The 12,578-nt window shown below is 36.1% G+C and overlaps 1 protein-coding gene across 1 annotated transcript in view; it reads right to left on the bottom strand.

The window, feature by feature from the left end:
* Positions 1–256: 256 nt before the first annotated feature.
* Positions 257–12,578, bottom strand: part of LOC149795634 (transmembrane protein 127-like) — a 30,601-nt gene continuing 18,279 nt past the window's right edge. Inside the window, exons 2-3 of the mRNA XM_089965463.1 lie at positions 6,809–6,979; positions 257–4,614 (exon numbers count right to left, since the gene is read on the bottom strand). Coding sequence (XP_089821589.1) covers positions 4,301–4,614; positions 6,809–6,979 — 485 coding nt within the window. The 3' untranslated portion in view covers positions 257–4,300. The remainder of the gene's footprint in view (positions 4,615–6,808; positions 6,980–12,578) is intronic.

Raw genomic sequence — 12,578 nt, 5'->3', positions numbered from 1 at the left:
AACAGATAGCATACTAATTCTTGACTTGATATCGAGTACCAACATACAGCATACTAATTCTTGACTTGATATCGAGTCCCAACATATAGCATACTAATTCTTGACTTGATATCGAGTCCCAACATATAGCATACTAGTGCTACCATACAAATTGTGAAAGCACAATTCTGGCAGGGCATCTCTCATACTGAACAATGGTAATGCTGAGACTACAAAGAGGACTTTCTTAATGGCGCATACACAAAAAAACACAGCCTGAAATATGATCGTTTTATTTTAAATAAAAGAATCTGATACAAATCATGCACAAAATAAACTTTGAAGAAAAGAGATCTCTGTCAGTGAAACTTAATTTTATATTATAAGCATCCTCAGATTTGAAAATCTGAAACAAACTGGAAGAAAAATTTAAGCATACACAAAAATTAAGTAGTTTCCTCCAAACACAGCATTAATAAGCAATTAATATTTCATTTTGGAAAGAAAAAAAACAACAGGCATGCATGATATAGTTTATTATCACACATTATAATTTAAACCAAGTATTTTTTTAATTCCAGCTGGAAATGAGGAAAAGGGTGTCTGTACTGGTTAACTATTATGCCATTCCATCTTCCATCAACTTGTGCATGTATTAAGCAGCAGCCTTGATGAGGAAATATTTTAAATTAGTGTCAGATTTGTACTATATACCTGACATATGAAAACTCTTTATTGTCTCAAGGATACCAAGACAGTTGTATTGACTCGGAAGGATTATATGACAAAATTTCTAGTAAACACCAGTAACTGCAACAATATACCCTAGTCCAATTGTAAATTATTTTGGAGACAGATTAGTGTAAAAACTAAAGCAACGTAATTTAAAGCTGTCATTAAATTTCAGTCATGTTCTAAAGAAAAGGCCTGCCCTGAAGGTCTTTTTTTTCATCTTTAAAATATTCACCTGAGATACTTTTTTAACAAAAATTTTACGAACTACATAGATCAGGCATTGTTTATTCCTTGCATCCTTCATGAAATTATTGTATAAAAATAATAATTTTAAAACTTAGCAAGAAAGCAAATGTTTTATCTATATAAATGGAGAAATATGTGACACATCTGTCACACACAATAACTCACAATTCAAGCATCTATAATAATGATCAAAGCATTTATGTTGCATTGATCAGAGTATGGCAAATGTATTGTACTTTTCATAATTTGATATGTAAACAAAATGTTTAAATGCAAAGTAATTATTGTTCAACTGCTTTTTAGGTCACCTCTATTAAGCAAGCACCTGCATCAAACAGTCAGTTTTCTTAAGCTCCTTATGCATCCTGTTTATACTGATTCAAAAGTCAAGTTCAACTGCAAAGTGCATAGACCTGATCTGCCATCACATAATGCACCAGCAGATCCAGGTCTATGCAGTTTGTAGGGAGTAACTGGAGGAACACATAACATAGACCTTGATCTAGCAGCACATTATGTGACAACAGAATGGGGTCTATTCTGACTGCAGTGTGACTTGACTTGTAAATCAGTGTATATGGTAATTGTTGAAATAAACATCTATTAAGAAACCGACTGTCCTCAAAGTACATTGGTCTCACTTCAAACTGGAGACTGCTTATTACAGATTTTTTAAAGAAAATTGCATTCATGTATTAGACAATGTTTAAAACAAATAATGCACACTAAGAAAATAAATGTTTATCAACAATCATACTAATTACAAAATCATATGAAATTCATATCTTTTTTATCAATTCATAAAACACAATAACAATTCAGAGCTTTTATTTGAAATTAGACATGAAATTAAGGGACCGATCACCATTTTAAAAACCTGGCTATGTTGCATATATTCACATCCAAAGCAAATGTTATTAGACTTAAGGGGATTACTTTAATTAAAGTCTTTAGGGGTTGTTTTCCATTTTAATACAGGCCTATAGTAAACATTTTAATCAAACCGCTGTTTCATTTTAGATCACCTGCGAACATAACTGTTTGGATAATAATCATGCATAAGCTGTGGAAAATTAACCAAGATAAAGCACTTTAGTAAAGCAGTTACAGGCATGAACCACGATACACCTTTACATCTAAGCATATGACCACTTTTTCAAAACTGCATGTGATCATTATGACGCACTGTTTGTTCAGTCTCTTTAAACTTTTAAAATAAAGTTTTCTCATTGGGAAAAGTGGCCAATTTTTCATACAACCTACCAGCCCATCCAAATGAAGTTAAGAGCTTATGACTAAAAAAAAAAATATCCAAGGAAAAAAGTCTGATAGTCTCAGAAATTAAATTATTAACCTGTGTGATAAAATGGTGGGACAAAATCGTGTACATGTACACATCATTCCTTTTTAAAAGAGCCTGAATGCCAAGAATACAGCATAAAACAAAATAAACTTTAACACAACATATGACAGTAATGAAAGAGACCAATTATCATCAGGATAAAGACTATTAAATTTCTCCAACAAAAGTGCAGGAAAACCCCACTATAAGACAAATTTAGATATAACATAGTTTCGGTATGGCAACTTCTTCAACCATTTCTCAAGACTATCTTTCGAATTACTACAAATATTTATTGGAAGAGTAACAAGTTTTATTTGATCGTCTGGTGAGATGTGTTGTATTCTCAAAGGAAAACTGTAAAGGTACCTTTTTTTAAAACTCATTAACCCCTGGCACCACGTTTATGCATCAAGAGGTAGTACCCTACTTCCAAGCTCGGTAGCTTCAAGGTCATTCAAGATACAATAATGTGGGTGGTATTAAGGAAAAGTAGACAGATGCAGCTCTACAATGATACCAAATAATCCAGACTTTCTACTCCTATTACAAAATATTGAGGAAAAAGTGTATTTTTTTAGACCTGAATTTTTTTACACCAAATATCTGCCCATTGCTGGAATTGGATTTACTCTCTGGAAGTCTGAATTGCATACAGACAGGTAAACCTTTGCAAAAATTAGGATAAGTTGGGGATTTGGAGTAAAAACTGGCTAGGACACAATCAAAGACAAATCCAGTAAGCAGGAGAAGAAGAAAGACTCCAACTTTTACCCTTCTTTACATGCGTGAGCAAAAAAGCCAATGAAAAATGATGTTTTTAACAACAGGCTAAACAAAAATATCTTCAAAGCAGATTTATTTGGATGTATTCAGAAGTAGCCCCCAAAATGCATTTCCTACTCCCGTATTAGGCGAAAATGACAAAAATCTCCAGAGGTTAATGAGTTAAACAGTAAATAAATAAAAATGTTAAAAGTTTCTTTTTGTGAATATTCCTTTCAAATATGTCCATAACTTAACTCCACTTTTGTTGAGTGAAAAAACAAAGACTAGTTCCAGTAGCCTATTCCAATGACCCCAACCCAACTTCTTAATATGTACACAAAGGAACCAAATACGCCAGTTTTTCACCTCCAAAGTGAGAACTTTCTTCTTGGAAGAAGACAATGATTCATTTCTAGTATGTAACAATATTTCCTGGGCAATAATAAAAGAACAATAGAAAATATTGTGTTTCCTCCTTTCTACCCAGTTGTTTTGTTGACACTATTACCAAAACCACATATTTTTGGAGACTTTGTCAGCTTATTAAAAGAGATAAGGTCTTAAGAAAGCTGATAAGTGTTACTCCAATTTGGACTGCAATTTCAACAATAAAGGTAACAATTCTTTGTGTTCATTTTCAATGCATTATGCACAACTATTGTTAAATCCATGGCACAAAACAGCCTACAACTGATCAACAGGCATACACCTATGTGGACCAAATGTTGCTGTTGTTGAAATAAATATATCACCCAATTTATAAATCAAATAATTTATCTCCCTAATTAAATAACGGCATGTCATCAAAGTTAATCTGACAGCAACAGCTTATTGTAACTATTGGTTTGAACTTTATAAAACAAAATCAAAATGAAAACTGCCTTCATGCACTATCTGTTTGGCCATGATGTCAGCCAGTCACTATGTGCCTTCATGCACTCTCTGTTTGGCCATGTTGTTCGCCAATCATTATGTGATCATTCAACTAAAAAGAAAATCAATTTTAAAAATGGGGGGTGGGGAGAACAACAAATTATATCCCCAAAGTCTATCCATAAATAAGTGGTACAAGATATTTTGTGCATGTATATAGCTTTGCAAGTTTATTAGCTTATTTGCAAGGAATTATTCAGACTTTAAGAAATACGTAATCTAGCAGCAAATTTATACACAACACTAAGTGACCTTGGAATAATGGCTTTACAAGCTAAAATAACTGTATGCTAGATATCAAGGTGAATAAGCTGGTGGTGGAGGAAGGTTTGACATGGGAGATAAATCTCCACCTGTGAAAGTAGCATCCATTCCATCATAATCCTCTAAGAGTGACTCCCCTTGACTGTCTTCATAGATGGGGTACCTCTTTAAACAGTTGAAAGCTGTTGCCAGGATACTGACTCCCCCTGCAGCTGTAACCAAGTAGAAACTGATGTCAAAGGTCACATCCACTTTACTGCCTGTATGACGCTTGGTTTCTTTCTGCAGATGTTCAACATCTGTTGTCAGCCAGTAACAGAAAAGGTTGATCACAACAGTAATTATCACTGAAAACATGGAAAAAGCTTCATCAAGCACAAGTATATAAAAAAAGCATGGAATGTATATTTTGTATTTAACTACGACACTAAAATAATGGACAAATTATATCTTTTGCAAAGGTGAAATCTCAATCTCACAAGGTATCTATTATAATTATTTGCACTGATCAAAATTACTCAAGTAACACAAAATTATTGTATTATTTATTAAGAAAAACAGTAGAATCTCATCAATCAGACTTTACTTCATCCTCATTATTGGAATTATATGTATATTCCAAAGCCTGCAAATTTGGTACAACCCTAACTCACTGTTTGTCATGATGTTTTCTCCATTGCCTGCAGTAAAGGACAACAGTCTAGTACAGTGCTGTCCAACCTTTTTGACACCATGGGCCACTGAATTTTTTTTTCTTGAAGCCGAGGGCCGCAATAGAAAACTGAAAAGCATGACTATATAGCTGCTCGAGCTCTAGCGGGCCATTTAAAATCAGCCCGCATGCAGTCCATGGTACAGTACAAGGGTATGAAGGATTATATATCACATATACTTGGCTATACGTCATATTAATTATTAAATTAATTAATTATAAACCAACCCCCTACACCATGTTAAGGTCTGAGAAAAGCTAATTTCTCTTCAACCTTCCTATAAGTTGTGCTTTTCACAAGTCAAATCTGTCTGCAAGGGGTGACATCGTCAGCAAGTTGCACTTCGAAAAAATCAACAAGCCAAACTGGATAGATTGACAGACAGACAGCGACATAGGAGAAAAATAAAAACACATCCAACGAAGAATCAATACAATTGTATTCTTGACCTTAAAAAAACTGAAAACTTAACTTTGTCCATCTTTATGTAATAAAATCTATAATGCTTAACATTTTCAATCCATTTTTATAATAAATTCATGCATTAATTTATTGGTTGCATACAGCTATAAAAATGGTAATCCAGCATGATGCAATTCACAATGCCTCATGTTAATTCCAAAAGTGGGGCCCCGAGTGGCCAAAAGAGCTTTCTGTTATGAATCAATGCCATCTCACCTCTGATTGTGTGAGTTCGAGTCTCGGATTCGGCCAATGTGGGTATGTGAGAAAGCTTGCCAGTAGCTTCTCGTGGGTGGGTGGTTCTTTCTGGGGTTTTCCCCGGGTTCTTCCTCCATCATTAATACTGGCCACCACATATAGCCTATCATGTGCTGAAAAACGGTATTAAACCCTACAACAACAACAACAAAATTCCAAAAGTCTTATACATATATAATTGATGTAAAGTCCACACATTTGTGATACACAGCATTGTATAAATGTCACTGTGTAATCTGATCCAGTTAAAAATCCAAGAATCCATCTTCATTGTCAGAGTTACAAAATAAAGTTCTGAATTCCTACACTATTACCCAGAGGTCATAAACACTGTATCAATCATATTCTTTGTCTTTGCTGTCATCTCTGGATGCTTTGGTGTCAGTCTTGTTTTGAATGAAATCAATGAAGATCTTCTGTTGTATAAACAAGGACTGAATTTTCTTTAAAATCAACTTGTCTTCTTGTAGTTCAATAAACCAGTCCCGAAACCTGTATTGATACATGAGCTCTTATCGTTTCTTAATACATAAGAAAAGGGACAACAATTTCTCCTGCATTCTATTTAAGATCTGAAACCAATGCTTCAAGCTACCTGTCACTGTGAAATAGTTTAGCACCAAAGTTAAGCTCAGAGATCACATATTCCACACAACAGTACAATACATGGGACCTCTGTCTGCGCCAGTTTGAGTCTCGGATTCAGCCAATGTGGGTATGTGAGAAAGCTTGCCAGTAGCTTCTCGTGGGTCTGTGGTTCTTTCCTGGGTTCTTCCTCCACCATTAATACTGGCCGCCATGTATTGTGTGCTGAAAAATGGTGTTAAACCCCGCAACAACAACAACAACAATACATGGGTGACCATGATCACATGATGTTCCACTCAACAGTACAATACATAGGTGGATATGATCACATATTCCACACAACTCTACAGTGCAAGGATAGGCATGATCACATTCCTCACAACAGTACAGTAACTCGACAGGCATGATCACATATTCCACACAAAGGCATGATATTCCATACAAAAGTATAACTTGATTATATATTCAAGAACATTTCTTTTTTTTAAAAAACACAAAGATAATTAAGTAGGAATCTTACCAGTAATGATGCTCAATATGGCATTCCTTCTGAGGATTTTCCAGCCTCTTTGAGTGGGACCTACAAGATCCAAGATGAAAGCCCCTAAACTGCAAACGATTCCAAGGAAACAGAAACTTATGATCATCTTCATCAGAAGCACAGCCCTGTATGTTACACAATTGTCCATAACTGAAAACAAATGAATCCACAGCTATAAAAAATCTGTTATAACTAAGTATTTCCAATGAATTTATTAGTTTCTTCAATTCACTTTCGTTAAATCCTTTCACGACATCTGGTTCATAAAATCCTACCTTGCAACAATACACGTTTTGACTTTAAATGTACATCGTATTAACACGGCAAAGACAAAAATGTCAACAGTAAATTGAAAATGCTAGAAATTCTTAAATTTGTTATTTCCAAATCATACCTCATAGGAAACTATACAAATTAAAGCAAGGAGAGATAACTGTAAGCACTGCTAATGGTAGACTATGATTTCAGACATTGTTCCACTGGTAAGTGTCACAAAATAAAGGAATAAAATTTCACATATAGGGCCTATTCTAGGACTGAAAATTTATGGCAAAATTCTCCCCTCAATTCGACAAAAAAGGGAGGAAGTTTTCTAAATATAGGATAAAATATCCAACTGATATTCTGTTAAAGTGATGCACGATTTTAGCATATTCAGGTGGTTTCTTTGGTGCATTATTTTAGAAATTACCAGTAGCATGGATCCTGCAATCACAAATCCTAACATACAACCTGCTCAACTGAAAAACTAAAGAAAATGAATAAAAATAATTTTTTGAATTTTAAAGAAACTGAAACCCTGCTAATACTGATTATGTGAATACTTTTATCGTAGAACCAGTTAGCATGAAGGTTGACTGTTGTGTAGGAGTCAAACTCTGTGTTGTTACATAAGGTCTCTCCAATGGGGAATACATCTGGGTTGATCTATCAACAGGTCTCTCCCGTGGGGAATACATCTGGGTTGTTCTATCAACAGGTCTCTCCCGTGGGGAATACATCTGGGTTGATCTATCAACAGGTCTCTCCCGTGGGGAATACATCTATCAACAGGTCTAGAAGATTACTGAACCATGATTACTGAGGCCACAGTGGGACTATGAGACATATGAAACTATGAGACATATGAACAGTGGAAATTGACTTTTGCAGTACCTGAGGTAACAGTCAGAAAGGTGGACAGGTGAATATTAACTGATGATCACAATGCCCATTCTCTATGGTCCAGGACTGGAAAGATATAAAAAGGGAAGTCTGTTGTTCAGTCTGGTGGCAGTCAAGTCCACCCTAGTCTTTTCCTATAGTAAGAAAAGGGACTCTGTGAAGGAGAAGTGATGAGTCTAGTCTGTGAGGACCATTTGCTTGATCTGGACAGACTGCCTTCTAAAAAATGTTTCCTGAATAGTGCCTCTACAGAATTTGATCTATGCAATTCAGCAGAGCCCAGACTATGTTCTGGTTCATGAGGAAAGTCAGTCGCAAGTAAATGAAGTCCTGAGATGGAATTAGTTCTGATATCTTGAGTTAATGTGGACCAACAATGGAACAAATGTTGATGAAGGGGCTAAACCTGAATGTCACAGATCAATTATCTAAATACTGGAGAATTGGTGTTCCCTGTAATCGGAAGTATGCCACTACTACTCTCATAACTGGCTGAAGACTGGATGCAAAAGACTGGATGCAAAAGACCGGATGCAAAAGACTGGATGCAAAAGACTGAATGCAAAAGACTGAATGCAAAAGACTGGATGCAAAAGACTGGATGCAAAAGACTGGATGCAAAAGACTGAATGCAAAAGACTGAATGCAAAAGACTGGATGCAAAAGACTGAATGCAAAAGACCGGATGCAAAAGACCGGATGCAAAAGACTGGATGCAAAAGACCGGATGCAAAAGACTGGGTGCAAAAGACTGGGTGCAAAAGAGATTCTAAATGACAGAACCCAAAGCTGAAAAACCTCCTGGTCTAAGCCAAACCAGAGCTATCTGCAGTGTGGAGGAAATATCTTGATGTACAATTAGGTATCCCAAAGGTTCCTCTAGATGAACGTGGATTCAAAGGGATAGATTGATTACGATATAAAACTTAGTGCCTTTCTTAGTAACCAGAAAGATTTGGGAATACAATGTGGATCCTGATTGTTCAGGACCATCTGGACTGCTTATTTCTTAGAAAGGGTGTGTATTTCCTCCCTCAATTTCACCTGACTGGACTGATATAAGGGGGTTTACACAGGCTGCCACCTAACCCCATATAGTGAGGCCACTGAGTGATGATCACAGAATACTTCATCCTCCAGTTATTCATCTCTCAGAAAAGTGCAGTACTGATCCTTCTCATGTGAGAGGTTCAACATGCTACCCTTAAAATGTTAGGAGTGGTGTCCACCTTCCATGTGGAAGGGGGCCACATGCTACCCTTAAAATGTTAGGAGTAGTGCCCACCTCCTATGTGGAAGGGGGAAACAAGCTTCCCTGGACACAAGATGAGCAGTGCACCACATCCCTGATGGGAAGAAGCAGCATACTTGTGTAGTACTTCAGCTCCCTATCAGAAGAAAGCAACAAACCTGTGCAGTGCTACGGCCCCTAACATGAGGACACAAGACTGCCCTTAACATGTGGAGTGTTTGAATCTCCTCCCTTTTGGGTGTAGGCAGTCAATTCCTCAAACATTCAGTCCCTCTCATGGGCCATCACTTGCCCCAAACTTGGTCCCATAAAGTTCTGGGACCATGGAGTTCTCTTTCATGCTGAAGAGCCAAGGCTCTTGCTATTCTCTCCTTTTTATGGGGAGGGGGGCCTGTGAGAAAGAAACCTGAAATTTCTAATGAGGGAACATTTTGTTTCCTCCAGATCCCATAGATGCAGCTGGAATCAGCTTGATTCCAGGTTTCAGGTCAAAGTATGCAATGTGTATGTCTCAAAGGCCCTTCTTGTGGCTACACTGTCCTACAAACTGTTCTGACATTCTGATTTTTTTTGTACAAAAAACATAACAACAATATATTTAAATGTCTTGCATACACTCAACCTGGTTGTATGCAATGCATACTAAGTACAACCTGTGTGTCCACCAGGTAAACAAATGTAGGACCTTTATTACATGTCTTTTTCCTTTTGTTTCTCACAGCAGCCTTTTGCAGAGAAAAATAAGCCACAGCAGCTGATTTTCTTGCATCTTCCTGTGACAGCCTGGATGTTATTAATGTGTTGAGGGAAACAACAACAACAACAAGAAAATTCTTTTGATACAGACAGAGTGGGAAATACATAAGCTCTCACCACTCTTTCATCTTAGATTGTGCTATTATTTCTTTTAACACAAGGAATTACCTGTACCCTCATTGTATATTTAAGAGTAAGATGGTGTACCCCAACCCCTTGGAAACACATGGTAACTCTACATATCCTTCAAAGAACTAAATTCCAAAAAAGAAGAAAATATTACAAGCACACAATTTAAATTATGGAACAGACAGTGTAACACTGAGATTTGAATGAGAATGAGACTGCTAATGTAGTAAACACTCGTTACAAGAAATTTTCTCTGGTGACAATCTAGGCATGACGTCCATACAGCATGGCATCCTTGAAAATGATGACAGTACTACTACGTTATGTGTCAGGTATTGGATTGTGTCATACTGACAATTTCCACTCTATGGGAGGATATATTCACATCAAATGGATGGTGGTTTTTCACCATGAAAAAGCATCAACTATACAACACCAATAGGTAAATTTATTGCTGCTGTTAAACTGTTCTTTTCATCTATTTCTCAATTGTTTTACATTTACATTCTGGTACACATGTCTGTAAATATTACACTATAAAGGTGTAATACTGCAACATTTTCTAAAGTTAAAGACCTGTGAGCAAGCATTAAGTCAACAACAACAAGAACAATGATAACTGTTACCAATACTAGTCTGAAAACAAGAACGCTAACAAAATAAAAATTATAATAACCACTGATCAGATGGCCAGAAGATGACTGATCAATCAAGCTGACCATTCAATATTCACCAAACAAACCAATAAGGCCAACAGCAAAAACAATAATACTGTTATAACTATCAACTTCCAATTACATAGTTCTAAGAAACAGCATATTTGTGTATTTTACATGCAAAAATAAGGAAGATCAGTATATGTATTTTACATACATGCAAATAGGAAAGATCAGTATATGTATTTTACATGCAAATAAGGAAGATCAGTATATGTATTTTACATGCAAATAGGGAAGATCAGTATATGTATTTTACATGCAAATAAGGAAGATCAGTATATGTATTTTACATGCAAATAGGGAAGATCAGTATGTGTATTTTACATGCAAATAGGGAAGATCAGTATATGTATTTTACATGCAAACAGGGAAGATCAGTATATGCATTTTACATGCAAATAAGGAAGATCAGTATATGTATATGCATTTTACATGCAAATAGGGAAGATCAGCATCTGTATTTTACATGCAAAAATAAGGAAGACTAGTATACACCACTCCCTCGATAACTCGCGCACATCGGGGTCCAGAAACATCGACCGCACTATAAGTGAGGCGCGAGTTATCGAGGGACCTATAAAATAAGCCCAAAACCAATAAAGTGATTGATGACATAACGGAAAAATAAGGGGGGGGGGGTAGGGTAGGCAGATTATACTGTTGAATACTCATTTTATAATCGTTCTGAGATTAACTGTGAATAAATGTTTCTTCATAACGGTGTACTTTATTATTTCCTCATAGGACAACATTAATTTTAGGATAAATTGCAGTATATTGAGGCGATCATCGAAAACATTATTCCACGTGGTTTCCGTTCGCTTAACATGTGTACCACTTCACACATTGTGTACTACATCACTCATTTTTATGTTGAATTGGATACATTCTAGTTTTATTGCTTGATCCAAATTAGACGTTTTTTTTATATACAAAAGATCGACTCTTTTCGAGAAACAGTGTCGATCGAACGATAGATTTGAATGTGATAGAAGCAAAATGGAAAACAAAAAAAAACAAGGGTTAATCAGTACTAACAGATTTAATTGGTCTACAAATTTAAAACAATGTAAATTAGAACAAGTTAATACTTGCCGTTTGTGCCATGCTTGACAAATATCAATTCACTTTTTGAAAAATCAGTTAATTTTTTGTGTGTGTTACTCCTTGGTTTCTCTGCCGCCGAGCAAAATCCCTCAGATTTCTCAACTGCATGAGCTTTACGTAGTCAACATTTTGAGTCTCCAACCACCTTATGGCAATATCAAAATATTTGATTGCTTCCTGTGCAGAGGGGTGGGGGTGCAACATCTGCGTCTGCATCACTTTCAACACTTGTATTACTCCTGTTAGAATCGTATTCTGCTGCAAATTAGTTCGTTATAGAATTAATTATAGTTTCATCTGACATGTATTTGGCTGTGGGGCAATCACTGTCAGCACAAATCCACTCCTCCATATCATCAAGACCATCTCAGGACCATGAGTCTGTACGAATTTCTCCCAAACAGCCTCGGCATTCATGACATCAGTTTCACTGAAACATTCGAAGTCACTATCATTGTCGTTGCCTCTGTTACTGTTTTGCTTTACGTCAAAGGCAGCTCCAAGACCCTTAATCCAGCACCCTACGTCTATTGTAATCGAGTTTTTTTTTAATGCAACAAACACTTCCCCAAGGCGTTGATCAAAACAAAGCTGGCATGTACATGTAATTAGGTTCTCACAG

The sequence above is a fragment of the Sinohyriopsis cumingii genome, chromosome 7 (assembly GCF_028554795.1).
Source record: "Sinohyriopsis cumingii isolate HCF-2022 chromosome 7, ASM2855479v2, whole genome shotgun sequence".
In the NCBI taxonomy this organism is placed as follows: domain Eukaryota; kingdom Metazoa; phylum Mollusca; class Bivalvia; order Unionida; family Unionidae; genus Sinohyriopsis; species Sinohyriopsis cumingii.
The sequence above is the reverse complement of the archived record's forward strand: the minus strand, read 5'-3'. Positions and strand labels throughout refer to the sequence as shown.